At 32.6% G+C, this 17,233-nt stretch overlaps 1 protein-coding gene and 1 pseudogene across 1 annotated transcript; both read left to right on the forward strand.

Annotated features, from left to right (window-relative positions):
* On the forward strand, positions 388-2,799 carry LOC104758394 (gibberellin 2-beta-dioxygenase 7). The gene is made up of 3 exons (XM_010481254.2): positions 388-1,140; positions 1,551-1,872; positions 2,569-2,799. Exons 1-3 carry the CDS (start codon positions 680-682, stop codon positions 2,797-2,799), a joined length of 1,014 nt encoding a protein of 337 aa, XP_010479556.1. The 5' UTR covers positions 388-679.
* Positions 3,590-10,386, forward strand: LOC104758395 (annotated as a pseudogene).

The raw sequence follows: 17,233 nt of genomic DNA on the forward strand, positions 1-17,233 counted from the left end.
TAACTAAAACATTTCATTTTTCTTGGTGAAATATTCGTAGGCCCTTTGTAATATTTCGAAAATGAATATGAGGATTTATGCACTTAATTCTGTTTGTTTGGAACGGCATGTAATGTACAAAATAAATGCACCATATTTACTAGTAGCATATAAGTATATATTATTTTTTTTTTATAAAAATATAGGTACTTAACGTAATAGTAGAATTTGTAATTATTTAATTCACTTACGAATTTATTTCTTTGAAATCATCGTAATACTCGCAAACAAACAAAATCTTGTAAGGGAGGAAATATCAAATTTATACACATTAAAACAATAATTAAACTATTTATGTATTTAACCTACGTTCAACAATCATTTCGAAACTTCTTCCCTTTAAATTAACACTCATATTGCTGTGCGGCATCAACCCTAAATATTATACAATCATTCCTCTAACAGTATATGATCCTTTAATAATTTGCTTCCATCTGAGGTCAAAAATAAAAAATAAAAAATAATTTGCTTCCAACTACAGAAGATTGGACAGCGACGCCTGAAATTTTCTACCTATAAATAGAGGGTTAAGGGTTTTCCTCTCTTATATCGACATAAAGCAAAATATAACAATCGTATAGAAAATAATCACTTCTCATCAAATTTTATATTCTTCCTAACCAGAGCTAGCTAGCTCTACATGGCCTCTCAACCTCCCTTTCAGACAAATTTCTGCTCAATTTTCGGAAGTTCCTTTCCGAAATCCACTAGTGATAATAGCTATACAAACACATCAACTATCCAAACCGCTGGCTTAAAGCTTCCTGTGATCGATCTAAGCCATCTTACTAGTGGCGAGGAGGTCAAACGAAAAAGATGTGTGAAACAAATGGTTGCAGCTGCCAAAGAGTGGGGGTTTTTTCAAATTGTGAACCATGGAATCCCCAGAAAAGTCTTTGAGATGATGTTAGTCGAAGAGAAGAAACTCTTTGACCGACCCTTTTCCTCCAAAGTCCGGGAAAGTTTCTCGGGCTTATCAAAGAATAGTTACCGGTGGGGAAACCCTAACGCCTCTTCTCCCGCTCAGTACTCTTTCTCAGAAGCGTTTCACATCACTCTTTCAGAGATTCCAAAGTTATCTGAGGATGGCAACAACCTCAGGTTTGGTAACTATAAGATTTTTGATTGAGTTCTGTCTCATGAAACCCTAATTCTTGAACTCTCTTTAGATTTGATGAAGATAATAATTGACTCTTGATTAGTTCCAGGTCAACGTTCGTAGCTAGTCATAATTATTCGTCTTCCCCTTCAGTTTCAACAACCATTTTCTAGACCTTATTTTGCGAACTTTAATCTGAGTATATGGAAATATTTTAAATTTTTTGGGATGAAAATTTTCTTTTGATAAAAGGTGAATCACAATAGAAAAATAGTATAATGTACTTAAGGAAAACTTTGATTATTTTATATATGTGTATATATATAAAAATAAATACAAGATCATGTATCATTTGCACAGATGAGTTGAAGAAACGCTACATTACTAATTTTTCTCTTTTTCTGTTTTACAGAACAACCGTTGAAACGTATGCGCAAGAGATAGCTCGAGTGGCACAATTAATATGTGAAGTACTGGTGAAACAAGTGAACGTGAACTCTAAGTATTTTGAAAACATTTACGAGCTTAAAAACAGTTTTCTAAGGCTCAATAAGTACCATCCTCGTGTTTTTGGTTCTGAAGTGTTTGGTTTGGTTCCTCATACCGATACAAGTTTCCTCACTATACTCTTTCAAGATCAAATCGGAGGACTAGAATTGAAAAAAAATGAACAATGGATCAGCGTAAAACCTTGCTCGGAGGCCCTTACTGTCAACGTTGGGGATATGTTTCAGGTAACCTCAACCATTTGATTTTCAACGTTTCGATTCCTTTAAGGTTAATTCTTGGCTATTGCTCTGTCTCACTTTGCAACAGCGTCATTAAGTTCTAAGATTCTAAAGCATATATATATGACTAAAAAGCAATCCAGTGACTTAGGAGTTAGGATTAAGGCACACCCTAAAACTTCAATATATACGTTTTCTGCCTTTTGGAATAGTATTTATTTATATATATGTAGATAAAATGTTACGAGAGATACTGTTAAAACAAAAATTGATAAGAAACACATGCTTAATTAGGCGCCACTCAACTTTTATATTTGTTATCAAGTTCTCAATAAAATTTTGAATCTAACTATTCAGTAATTATATAGATCGATATCCTTTCTTATCGAATGGTTTCTCTATTAATTATATGGATCATAAACATAGATTTAGGGGAAACCCTAATCAAATATCTTAGAAAATTATCAAGGGAGAAGATTTTGTGGTTGCGGATTAAATAGTTATGCATGAGATTCTACTCCCTAACACATATTAGATAAAGATCTACTGATTTATATGTATTATATATGTATTACTACTAATCAATATATATAAAAAATGAAAATGATGACTCAAACGCTAATATTGGTCTTTGATAGACGGAAAAAATATATAATGGATCTATATATTTATGCTAATTGATGGTGTTTATATATGTTATAGGCACTGAGTAATGGAGTGTACCAGAGCGTGAGACATAGAGTGATTTCTCCGGTAAACATGGAGAGACTGTCGATAGCTTTCTTCGTATGTCCTAATCTTGAAACCGAGATAGAATACTTCGGGTATCCAAAGAAGTATAGAAGGTTCAGTTTCAGAGAGTACAAGGAGCAGAGTGAACGTGATGTTAAAGAAACTGGTGATAAGGTAGGCTTGTCCAGGTTTCTCATTTGATCCATATCTCTTCGACGTTTAACCTTTATAGTGGAGAGGTTAAAACTAATTTTGTCGTTTTTCTTGTTGCTATTTCCTCAATCTCAATTTAATATATGTTCAATGCAAGGTCTATTATAATAGATAATAGATGTAAGAGAAAACTTAATGTTTTGTATCAAAAATTTATATGTTTCACATTTTCTTTAGTAATAATATTTCTTTTATTTTTTATTTTAAGTTTCCGATGATCAATTATGAAAACTGATGGGTTTTTTTTTAAATTAGAAAAAACCAACATTTATTATACATAAAATAAAATATTATCTTCTAGAACTAGTGAAATGAATGATCACCATTTCGTTCAATCATTTTGTCATTTTGCAAATGAATGACAAAATAAAAGAAAATAAAATACCGATTATACAAGTTTGGTGTGGTTTCTATTTTTATTTTATTTTTGGTTCTAATGATTTAAAAAATTTCATTTTACAGTTTTTTTTTTTTGTTTTTAATTATTGTGGGTGATTTGAAATTTCTCTACCAATTATAGATCCTTGATTAGTTTAAAAAAAAAATCATTATATGACCAATGAACTTGATTGGGCCTGACATCAAAATTGTGACCCATAAAACCGAATTTAATTTATAATGGGTCTGTTTAATTTCAAAACGGCACCGTTCAGCATTACAACAAATACGACTACACGGGTAAAATCAAACCGGTACGGTTCATGTTTCTAAACCGGTTTTGATGATTTCCGGTATTTAAACAAACACGTAAGAACATATTGTATCTGAACTTATTTTGGATCCGGCCGTTGGCGCAAGAAAGAACGAAGTGAAGATACAGTTTTCTCGGCGGAGGAGGGGAAAACGAACGATCGGAGCTTTTTTTTTTTCTCGGCGTCGATTAGAGAGACTCAGTGGAAGATCAAACCTGGTTCTCTTCTCGATTCTTAGCAGACGCGTCGTTGCTCCTTTTTGCCCCTTTTGGAGATCGTCGTCCGTTTCGAGTGATGTTGGTCGATCATACAAAATTAAAAGCCATGGACAAGTGAAGTAGTTTGGAATTTGTCAACCAGATGTTCCCAGTAGGTATGTAATTTTTTTTTTGTTTCTACTTCGAGGTTAAGTTTGAAACAGTCAGTAGCAGAACATGATCCTCGATTATGGCTGGATTTGTTCTTGATGATAAATCAAAATTGAAGTTATCGAAATCATGAAGGTGTAGTGATTTGTCTGATAAGTTTCTGCAAAATTTGAGTTTTAAATGGTGTTTTCGTTTGTTTACAGAAGCTTCTCTATCTGGCGTTGAGCCTTTTTTGCTAAACATTACTAATGAGATTCTGCGATTTGATACTACCATTTTAGCTGCTGTTCAGAAACAGGTTAAGTCTCTTTATATTGTTTTATCCTTACTGGTAAATTGTGAAAATCTTATGTGAAGATTACTCTGAGTTTTGTCACTTTGTGTTCATTTGTTCGTTTCTTTGTATTGTAAACTTACATAGCATGGAACATTTTTGTGAGTTGTTAAGAATTTGTATTGTATGCACTGTGAGAAAAAGAACAATTTTTTGCTTCTATATGTTTGGGAAAATTGATTTTTGCCTCTGGAACTGATTCTTGGTTTGGCTATGATACTCCAGAGCAACTCTGGAACTAAAGCTAAAGACGATCTTGCTGATGCTATATGTGCTGCAGAGGTTAGTTTCTCATGGGCTGATATGTATTGTATGCTATCTTTTTTCATTTCATTCACAAAGGATTTGCTTTTTACACTCTTTTTCAATAAAGGAACTCTGTCATAAGATACCAGAGATAAAAGTCAAATCTGAACAAACCGAAGCAATGGTTCAAGACATATGCGGTGACATTCAGAAGTTAGATTTTGCAAATAAGAACATAACCTCGGTAGTGACTGCCCTTCATCGCCTCGCAGCGTTAGGTAAGTTATCAACATTTACTCTGCTCAAGGTATCCTGAAATCAGAATGATAGCCCAAGAGTATTGAACATAATTACATAACAAGCCCAATATGGATAGGGGTTCCGAGGTAGTTAACATCAAATACGTATCATGATGTTGCTGGTTAAGTATTTAACCTTCTATTTTTAAGGAAGTAACCACATGTATGCCATGAATGTAGTTAAAGTAGACCAAGTACACCATTCATATGCTCATTAATGACACTCACTGTAATGTTATGCAGTCTCTGCGATTGAACAGCTTCAGTTGATGACATAAAAAATGCAATACAAGGAGGCAGCTGCACAGCTGGAGGTATCTTGTTTTAACTCAACAATCTTTGGCGTTTGTTGGTTGTAGTTAATTTTTTTCAGCTTTTATGTTCACCATCAGAGCTTAATGCAGTTCGTTGTCATTTTAAAATTGATTTTAACGCTAGGTTACCTAGGTGGACTTCTTAGCCGATAAATCTTCCCATTTTTGATGATATTCATAAGCTCTGAATCTATAATATATTTTCAGGCTGTAAACGAATTATGTAATCATTTCAAAGCATACATGGATATTCCTAAAATCACGGAGCTAAGAGAAAAACTTGAGAATATAAAGCAAGTTTTAAAGTCCCATGTATTTTCTGATTTTTACAGGTACTGCCTTTTAGTGGTTCAATCATATTTACATAGTATAATAAGTCGACAGAGGTGGCCAAAAGAGGCCCACTGTATTGTTGATGCTACTTCTTTTTCTCAATTTCCTTACCTTAAACCTCAAGAGGATTTGTGAGGAATTTTGCACTTTTTGATATAAATTAAGGTTTATGCTTGTTGGCTACTCTCTTTTTGTTAGAATAGTACTTTGCATTATTATTTAGGCTATTCTGCTTCTTTCTGGTAGTAAAGCACAATTTTTAAAAAGATGTTTTACTAATCTCTCATTTTCCTGTTTCGCATCCTCAACCCCCCTCCCATTATTTGCTAGATGCCTAAAAGCTACTTGTTCTGAAAATGTCTACTATTATGATCTCAGTCTAGGTACTGGGACAGAGGCAGAGGAATAGCTTTTGCGAAAGAAGTTATCTGATTCTTGCTTGGTTGTTGATGTCCTGGAGCCATCGGTGAGGGATGAGTTAGTAAAAAATTTTTTTAGCAGGGAGCTAACCTCATATGAACATATTTATGTAGGAGCTGGTATGTTAGACTTTATGCCCTAGGTATAACTTGCACTGAAAGTGTGTTTTTATGTTTCTAAGTGGTTAATTGTTGGCAGAATTGAAAAAGTTGGATGAAGTTAAGAAGATATACAATTGGCTAAATTGTCAAATTCAAACAAATCAAGAAAAGTGGACGGTTTTTCCTGCTTCATGGCATGTGCCTTATAGACTATGCATCCAGTTGTGCGAGAGAACAAGGTAGTGCCTCCTGGTTTTTGATGAAATTGAGTTGCAGTTAAGCTGTTAGCTATATGTAACAGTATGCATCTTTCTTAACTTTCCTGTTTTTCCATTAATGTTTTTCCAGGGAGCAAGTAGAGTCTATTTTGGTCAACCTCAGAGAGAAGTCAGATGCAGAAAAATTGCTTCTGGTCAGGCATGCTTGCCCTAACATGAAAATTTCATTATATGTATTAAATGAATTGTACACTATAAGAGCGTTAAATTACCTCTCAAGGAAATTTCTGATGATTAGAAATTCTTTTATCCTGTTTCGTTTACATCACATTACCCTGTTATGATACGATAAAAGTTTTATGTCATTGAATTATCAGGAACTGGAAAGGACGCTAGAGCTCGAAATGGAACTTAAAATGAAATTTGGTGGTGGTGGGAAGATTGGAGATGACATTAAGGAAATTGGTAAAGGGGGAAATAATAGTCACAATATATCTGAAACTGGCATGAAGTATGAAAACATTTTTTCTGCTAATCAAGAATTGGGGGCAAATGTATGTTCTATGTACTAGGCTTCATTGCATTTCAAGAGAACAGAAGATGGGATTTTTTCTTTTCTTTATTTTTTTGCATTGCTTCCTTATTTTCGGTCAGACTGAGACTATGAAACTTGGCAGTTTAACTTCCGTGGAATTATCTCTTGTTGCTTCAAGCCTCATTTAACCATATATGTTGAAATAAAAGAGAAGGAACTTATGCAACTCCTGGAGAAACTTGTTCAGGTAATTTAATATTTCTGTGTATTTAAGCGTTTGCGCGTGAGTACCTAGGCTAGTTTCCATATATGTTCAGGTTTGCCAAGTTTCCTAATATTGTTTTTTTTTTCTGTCAGGAGGAAACATGGGATATGGAGGAGGAAAGTCAAAATAATATTCTATCTAGCAGCATACAGGTCAGTACATAGGCGAGATTCTTGAAGTAGGGTTATCTGATAGTCTTTACTTTAGCAGATATATAGATCCTCAATGAGTGGATTGACTCACTACCACTATGATAATTTGGCATGGGTGGTTGGTTGCATTATTTTTATAGACACGCAACTGAGCGATTGCCATTTTTCTCTCTACTTGGAACAGAGAACCACAACTTTTCAGTAGCTTCTGAGTTGGATAGAAATGTTTGGTAATGTCCAGGATGATACGTTTTTTTTACTAGCGGCAAAAGTTCTACCAGATTTCGTATGTTGTGTGAAACCGAATATCAGAGTCAAGATTTACTCAGCACATTATCTTCTGTGCCTAATGACTATCAATATTACTAGATTGGCCAATGGGAACTTGATAATACTTATACAAAATATATATATGACATTATCTCTGATCTTCAGTGACCAGTCAGATTTAGTTTTAAGTAGTTTACTGTTTCCTTGTTTGCAGTTGTTTTCCACTATAGAGAAGAGCTTGAAACGGTGTAGTGCAGTCACAAACTTTATTCAATTTGTTCAAGGTGCATTTTTTAATTCGCTCAATGTTGGGTTTTCTATATAATTTAGACTAGTTCTGTGATTTCGAGCAATGTCTTAATTTGTCTAAGAACCAGCTTTGTTACATAGTTAATTCTGCTGAGTATTGCCACAAAACAGTAAGCTTGTTTCACTTTTGACACCTCCAGTATTTACGTGATAACTGGCTGTAGGCCTTACTTGAAACGGGGTGTTTTTAAGGATTGAATTGTTCTTATCTGATTTTAAGATAGTTTCTTGATGTTTTTCTCATGTGACCTTACTAAAATGCATTTTAAGCAATGTTGTGAAAGGTTTGCAAACTATTATAGAATCCATATTACCCTTGCTGTTCAATGATACGATCTATAGCGTCTATCTGAAAAGTTTAAGATGTGTGCCGATGTCCGTAAGAATTGATAAGAACAACAACTTGGCAATTCGCAAGAATTATTTTGTTTATGATTTTTTTTCTTCCAGTCTGGTGATCTGGCAGAAGAAGTCTCAACAATTATTGACCCGCATTTCGCTGACGGTGTAGACATGTCAGAGGTCCAGGTTTGTTGACGTGAAGGACTTATATTTTTCCCAGATATGTTACATAATTTGGATTCTGCTTAAATTTTTTTGTTGTGCAGGATGAACTTTCGTCCGTCATAATGAAAGCATTAGTGACACTAGTTCATGGACTAGAAACTAAATTTGACACAGAAATGGCAAACATGTTACTTGTCCCCTGGGGCACTCTTAAGAGTGAGGGTGACCAGTCTAAGTAAGATCTAATTGGGGTGTAACCATTTTTTGTGGCTCGTAAAAAAATTAAACACCTAACATGCATTTTCATCTTCTTGTAGGTACGTCTATGGAATAAATAAAATCCTTAGCAGTAGCATTCCTGTCCTTGGAAACCTTCTAAAACCAGTTGACTTCCAGTTTTTCCTAGACAAGGTAATCATAATTTCTGCCTTGCAAAAGTTTAGGACCCTTGACCTACTTCTTAATTGTTTTTCTTGTATATAGATGTTTATGCTACTTCGCTCATTGAACAATCATTTCTAAAAAATAATTTGAACAGTCAAGGTCTAAAGCTATTGGCAGTGACGACAGGTTGACCCGATTAACCCTTAGTGACCTTTATAGATACTGACCCATTTTTTGGAAATTCTTTTGGGCAGATGGCATTATCCCTTGGACCAAGGTTCTATGCTAATATTTTCAGATGCAAGCATATATCAGAAACTGGAGCTCAACAGGGTAGCCTTTGTGGATCTAATTTTCTCCCTTGGTAGTCAGCTAGTAACGTACCTAGGATTTATATTTTTATTTGGAAATTCTGCTTACCTAATCTAATTTATCTACATCATGTCCTTCTCTGGACGCAAGTAGCATTAATATGGCCGCTCTAGTTAGTTATTGTTGGCCATCAGACCTTTCTCTTTTTCTTTCGATACTGTAGAAGTAACTAGTATGTTAATTTTTGTTATATTATTGATTTGTTTACTTAACAACTACTAGTATGGTTTCTTGATACGAAAATCCATTTCATGCTCTGTAAAAAAAAATGTAGCTGCTAAAGATCCTTCTCCCATGTTATGTTTCCCAGTCCTTTTTCAGCTGTTATCTGAGTATGAATGATCCGTCTCTTTGGTCTTTCACAGATGTTGGTAGATACGCACGCCATAAAGATGTTTCTTCTAAAAGTTCCATCTCTTGGCAGACAGGTTAGCTCATCAGTTCCAATTTATGTACATTTGCCGCTGCTGGTGACTCTTTATTTAGGATTCAAGATTGTTTATTATTGTTAAGCATGAAGCATTGGGCATTCTTAGCCAAAGTTAGAGAGCATTTATAATACTATATAAGTCCAAAGCTGGTCAGCATTTTGGTTTCGGCTCATCTCAATAATATGATTGCAGACCGCAACTACAAGCTATTTTGAATTCGTTAACTATCAGTTGGGAAGAGCTGAAGCGGTCCTAAAGGTATTCGCCTGAACACTATCCCAACAAATTTTATTTTCTCGCCTATATATATGTCTCTGTTCTCAGAAAGCTATAATCTTATTCTTACTGCAGGTCATACCATGCCCAGTCGTTTCAGCGGAAGTCGCATATCGTGCACTGCTTCCAGAAGGAACAGCAATGGAGTTTCAGCGCATCATGGAACTTAAGGTAATTTTGGCATTCTTCAGTCCAATTCCAACAGACAACAATATTCTAGCCTGCAAGAAAGAGGCGGTAGTAAAAGTTGAACTTTTTAACGGAACTTTAACCAGAACAACTCTTGTAATATGTTATATTGTTGCTACAGGGTCTTACAAAATCTGAGCAGCAGAGTATACTTGATGATTTCGAATTTTCAACAATCATGACCGAGGAATAACACAGCTCTCAGGTTGCTAGGAGTACTAGGAAATTACAACGTCTCCTGGTTTTTGATGAACTGAACATTACCTTGCCTCCTAATTATTGTAGCCCGACAGTCATCATACTTTTCTCGTAGATTCTATATTTTATTCCCCTGGAGTTCTCATATAAATTGAAGACATTATGTTTATGTTCCTCCATTTGCATGGATTTGATTATTCCCCCTTTGTAGTCAGCTAGTGACGGTACCTAGGTTTTCATGTGAAAATTCTGTTTACCTAGTTCAAACATCGCGTTCTTCTCTGGATTCAAGTTACATTAAATATGGTGGTTCTAGCTATTGCTGGCCATCAGAAAATTTTCTATTCAGCTAATTCTCTGCATTTGTTACTGTTAAAGTAACCATATTTTATGTTCGATATGACGATATATATACTTAACAGCGAGTAACTAATTTCATGCTAGGATAATCCATCCCATCCCATGCTATATTAAATTTAAAAAATACTATAGCTGGTTGAGATCTCTCTCCCATGTTATGTTTTCTTAGTCCTTTTTCAGATGTATAATAGAGTATCCATCTTTTGGTTTTGCAGATGTTGCTAGATGTGCAAAATATGAAGATGTGGGAGATGCTGATTTCTTCTGGGAAGTTATAGCTTTTGTTGCAGAGCATCCCTATATCTTTATTTATTTTCAATAGTTATGTGAATACTAAAGATGCTGAATAAATAAATATGCTTCTATATATATGTTATTTATTCCTTACAACACAAGCACACATACATATAGTAGTTTCTCTCCACTTGCCACACACACACACTTATGCCCATACCATAGGCCATACTTCTACTCTCTTACACAAGCCACACTAGTAGTCACTCTACTTACTCATTGGAACTCTAGTTCCTTGATTCACTCTTACACATTCAACAACTCTTAACAACTCACTTATACTCTAACCATGACAAGGTTTACTTTAGTTATCACAACTCTTCTTGTTGGACCTTAACTAAACATTTATTCATATGGGCCTTATCATCACCGATGGCCCAATTCACAAAACACAAACCCATATGGTTTGTTGACTTTCTTCTCCTCCCTTGACTCCTCTCTTCACGTCGTCTCTTCTCCGACAACGTTTTCTTCTTCACGGGAGCTTTGCTTCTTCTTCTTTGTTCTTCGACTGACTGATTTCTCTTTGTTGCACATTTAATCAAGAACTCAATTCTCAACAGAAAGTGAAGTTGGAAGAGCTCTCCGAGAAGATAAAGAAGTTATGAAGGAGATGATGGAGTAGAGATATATATTGATCCGAGTGACATATATTTTACATTCTTGGTTCTCTGCTTTTGTAATCATTCATTTTATGGTTTTTTTTCATGAGTCATATTCTCATTTCCTGATCGTTGTTAATTGTTTCTAGTGTTTGGTAAATTATATTCCCCAATAAAAAGAAGATGTGTCTTTATACGCAATCATCAAATCTGTATTAAGTTAACTCTTGTGGTCTTTAATATTACTATTTTAATCTTATAATTTACTACAAATTAAAGGAGATTAATATAGCTCAACCCACGAGGCGGATCCAACAAATATTTTGACCGGGGCACAAAACATATATATTTAGAATATTAAAACTAGAATAACATCAAACTTTTAATGGCTTGATAAAACTCTTCATCCAATAACACTAGATTTACTAGATTTATGAATACTTTAAATAACTTTTTACAAATCCACAACTAATAATATCAAATTAAAAAAAACTTTTAAAAAATCTTGATTGAATAATATCATATTTTACATAACTTTTAAAATTATTTAAATTCTCTTTAAATCTCAAACCAATACCCCCATAGTAGCATATAGTTTTAAGGGTATAAGTATATTGATCAGGGACAATATTAAAAGTACGTAAGTACGTAATGTTATATATATAAATTATTTGATTGTTTGATACATTGAATATAATTTACATTAAATTCGATATAAATATGAATTATAGGTGTGATTGTTTATATATAGCAATAAATTAGTCATTTTTTAGTTTATTGAAATGTTGAATAAATATTAACAAAAAGATAAGCAAAACATATGCAAAATGTGAATAAAATATAAGTAAAATATTTTTACTTATGTGTTTTTATAACAAATAAAATAGACTCTCATATATCATACAATCTATTTTTTTATTATCATATTAGTATTTTGTTAGTTCATTAAATATCTTTTCTTACAAAATTTTAATACAAGTTTTCAACTTTTATGTGGTTTTTTATTTTAATACAAATAATACTTTATTAATACAAATAAAAGATTAAGAAGATGTGTCTTTATCAGAAGTTATACGCAATCATCAAATCTGTATTAAGTTAACTCTTGTGGTCTTTAATATTACTATTTTAATCTTATAATTTATTACAAATTAAAGGAGATTAATATAACTCGACCGACGATGAAGTGGTCTTGACCGATGACTAAAACAAACCGCTAAGACTATTTTTCTTTCATTTTCTTATATATGTCCATTGAACAGTTCAGATTATTTACTAAATTAAAATGAACTTGAGGATCGAGCACTGTGAGAGCAAATACAAATAACATTACGTACGTACGTACTTTTAATATTGTCCCTGATCAATATACTTATACCCTTAAAACTATATGCTACTATGGGGTTCTCCTTAGGCAAATGATGTGTATCAAAATCTACCTTTTTCGTTATTGAGTCGAAAAAACTATTCACAAACTTTGAAAGAGAATATCACATGGTATTTAAATAATATATTAATAGGTAGATGTTTTAGGAAACAATTACACCCCATTAGGCCATCCGCAATGGGGGAACACTTATTGTGTTCTTAGCCTATTAAAATTATAAATATAATGAATAGTGGCATAAGAACATGTTGTCCAGTTCTTGATGTAGAACTGATCTAGGCTCATATCTAAGCTGACGTAGCAAGCTGTGATTGGATACAAATTTTTGCAAACAATTTTTCACAAATTAAAAGAGGATTTGATTTAAACTATGTATTAATTAAATAAAATGTTTGTTTGTTTTAAGTAAGTAATATATTTGTTTGTTTTTTTAATCTTTAATGTTTTTTTTGTTTCATAAAAATTTGGTATTGTATTTTGAATTTTAGTACAGGTTTTATAAGTTTGCAATTTAAATGTTATTTTTACAGTTTTTATAAATGTAATATGTTTAAGAATATTATATTATTAAATCTTATGATCTTAAACATGTTCTCCCAATAATTAACTTTTTAACAAAAGATCTTAACTACTGATTTTAGATTATTTTCATAATATTTTTACTCTAAGAACATCCTAAAGTGTTCCCCCATTGCGGATGCCCTTATGAAAAAAGTTAAAGATCAAAATTCAAAAGTATGTATGATCTTTGACTATTATAAGTTACTAGATTAGGATCTGCCCGATGTGCGGGTTTAGAGTTTTAAAAATAAAATAAAATTTAACAAATAATATAAAGTAAATACTTTTAGTAAGTAAAAATTATCTGTAAAAATAAATAGATACGCCGAGGTGTCCAATGTGATATTTGGTGTAGAATGTGCGACTCATCAGTTCAGACTATTAATCACGTTTTCTTTGAATGCCCTCGCTCGTGTGAAGTTTGAGATTTATCTCCGACTCCAGTCTTGTTAGAGAGTTTTCCATATGAATTGGTGTACTCGAGTTTAGATTTTCTTTTATGGAGGGGTGCCTCTCAACAGGGTGATCTTGATCAACTTCTTCAATTACCATGGATTTGATGGACAATCTGGAAGGCCATAAATAAAAGTTTTTCAAGGTTTAGAGATCCAAGCGAATGATATAATTGCTCAGGCTTTAGGCGATAAGTTAGCTCCATCTCTGTCTTCGGATGTCCATATTTCTTCACCTGTTGTCAGATTGGTGGTTGTTGGAAAGCAACCAATGTGCATTTAAGAATGGGCTGGTGGTGTTGCGTTGGTGAGGAGCAAACCTTGTTGTAGGGGGCCAAGTGTCTAAGATGGAGCCCATTCCCCCTACATTCGGAGTTAGAAGCGTTGCTGTAGGGCCATGGAGCGGATATGTGCTGCAGGGATCGTTTATCAATATTTCGAGAATGATTGTGCTAAGTTACTCACTATGGTGCATTCCCCTGAAGATTGGCAATCATTCTCCAACCTGCTCGATAAGTTTAACTCGCTGGAGTCCTTCCCACTACTCCCATCTCTTTGATCCGGTGTGCGTCAAATACGAAGGCAAATTGTCTTTCTCTTATCTCTGAAGTTTCTTTTGTAAATCCATTCCTTCCAGCTTGGACAACTATCCGAGAAATTTCCTTTTAATTTACTGTTTGGTTGAAAAAAATGTGAATAGATATACTTTTAGTTAAAGAAAATAGTTGTACATGAGTTCAAAATTATTAAAATTAAATTAAATTTAACAAAGAATATATATTTAATTCTTTTGGTAAGTAAAAACAATGTATAAAAGTAAAAAGATAAACTTTTAGTTATAGAAAATAGGTTTTTTTTTTTGCTATAATCCAGTAATATATATCCATTTACAAATCTACTATCTATATTACCACTATTTGTATACACAAATATATTTTAGCTTCATCAATGAGACTAAAATATACTCAGTCTTTACTACTACCAACAAATTGTCTTTATGAACACGTTAAATAACCTCTTATATGTCTCTTCACTTTAACATTTTTATAGTTACAAAAACGCATACGTTAATCTTACATACTCATATCTTATATATTATAATAGCAGTCTTTTTGAATAAATTATTTGATTGATGAAAAAAATATGAGACGATCTATTTTTTTTACTTTTTTTACTTCAAAAATCTTTTCTTTATGTAAAGATGAGTATTTTTTTGAAACAGTAATTAATTGTATAATTTTAACAATCATTTTTTATCTTATATAAAAAGTAATCATTTTTCTTGTAAAATTAGCAACTTAAAATTAAAAGAAGTAAACAATATTATAATTTTGAATTTATGATATATATATATATATATATAATTTCCTTATAATGATATTTTCTAAATTTAAAAGCTGTTTAAAATTTATTATTTGCCTGTAATTGCTTTTTAGTATTTTTAAAACTGTTAAAAACAAAACTTTGTTTTATATTTGGAAGTTTATAAAGGTTTTTCTTTTCTTTAAAAGATTTTAAATAAAATTAGGTTTTCTTTTCTCTATTTTACTTTTATAAAAAAATTAATTAATTTAGAATTGACATGAGTCAACATCTGAATGATACAATTGACACGTGTCACAATCTTGTTAATTAGTAATTTTGACATCAAACTTTATATAATACTCCCTCCGTTTCATAATATAGGATGTTTTAGAGGTTTTTCTTTGTTTCATAATATAGGATGTTTTCAATTTTCTAGATAACTTTTAGATTATTTTTATATTTTCTTATTATTTATTTTATGTATGATTGGTTGAACTTTTTTAAAGTGGTTATTTCTTAATTTGCGTGCTTTCACCCAAAACATCTTATATTTTGAAACGGAGGGAGTAAGATTTTTATGGTAGGTTTTGAATTTTTCCTTTTTTATATTTTAAAATTTTAATTAATTTAGAATTTACATGCGTCAACATCTGAATGATACAATTGACACGTGTCACGATCTTGTTAATTAGTAATTTTGACATCAAACTTTATATAATAAGATATATATATATATATATATATATATATATAATCCAATTGATGATTATTAAAAAAAAAATAACGTATATGGTTTATTAAATGTGAGGATCATATCATGTAAAACTCGATACGAAACTTTAAGAGTGCCTTGGGACACAAGAAAGTTTTGTAATCACAAAGAAAAAAAGAAGAATGGCAGAGAGATATAATATTCAAACAAGATCATTTGTTATTTATTTATTTACATAAAGCAAAACTCATCAGAGTTTAGAGACAACAGTGTCTCAATTATTTAGTAGTCTCTTAGTAGGGGGTTGTTAAATTTTATATGAATTAATTGTGTGTGTTTTTTAAATATAAGGACCCATGATCTCTTAGATAAAATTTTCTCATTTATTGGTAGGTTCTTATTTTGGGTCTCTTATTTTTGAAAATATTGTTTTTTAAAATTTTAAAATTTTAATTAGAATAGAAGTGGTATAAATGTGTAAACATTTAAGATTTTATAAAATTAGAAAATAATGCATTTTAATTAATTTTCAAACATACAAAACATAATAAAAACATTAATGAACTTGCACACCATAATAAAAACGTCATCTTCATTCTGCCCACTCGACTTCTCTCTTGTAGCAGCCTCGTAACAACCAATGAACTTGCACACCAAGTCGTTTATCCTCCCCCACCTCTGCTTACAATGACCCGCCTCCCTCTTTGGCCGACCTACAGCATTCGGACACTTTGCAATGTAATCTGCAATCCTTCCCCAAAAGGCACCAAATCTTTTCTGATTAGATCTAACTGGATCCTTGCTGGTGTTGAGCCAACCGGAGACAAGCATGATATCATCAGCTGGTTACCATGCATGCCTTGACTTGCGGTTTTCCTGAGGTGATGCAGGTTCAGATGGAGCTTCAGAACATGGACTTAGGGAAGGACTGTATTCGAGGTTTTGTGTTTCAAGCTGACTTTGTAACAGTTTGAAATAGCTCGAGGAAGGATGATATGGATTCATGTAGTCGTCAGGATCCATATCAAAGGGGTTAAAGGAAAATAAAGAGATTCAAAGGAGTTTATAAGGAAGACTATGAACAAGATTCAAAGGGGTTAAAGGAGAATAAAGTGATTCAAAGGGGTTAAAGGAGAATAAAGAGATTCATTTGCGAGTTTAGAAGGAAGACTATGAACGAGATTGAAAAGGGTTAAAGGAGATGAAACTCACTTTCTTTGTGGGTGATGGATGATGAATGTATGCAATGGTGAGATATGAATGAATGGATGGTAAGGTGTTTCAATTCCCCTTATGCAGTTGCAGTATAAGAGGTGTCAATCCTATCTGAGTGTTTGTGAACAATTAAGACATGCATATGAGACTAAGTCAAGTCAAATGTAAAGGATGTTTGTCACTAACAATCCTATGATGAAAATGCAAAGTGCAGAAAGTAAAACTACAAGAACTAGATGCTAAATGTAAATGGAACAGAATGATTATGACTAATATGAAGCTAGAACAGAAATAGAAACTACAATAATGAACTAATGCAAG

Source organism: Camelina sativa, chromosome 17 (assembly GCF_000633955.1).
Source record: "Camelina sativa cultivar DH55 chromosome 17, Cs, whole genome shotgun sequence".
Classification (NCBI taxonomy): domain Eukaryota; kingdom Viridiplantae; phylum Streptophyta; class Magnoliopsida; order Brassicales; family Brassicaceae; genus Camelina; species Camelina sativa.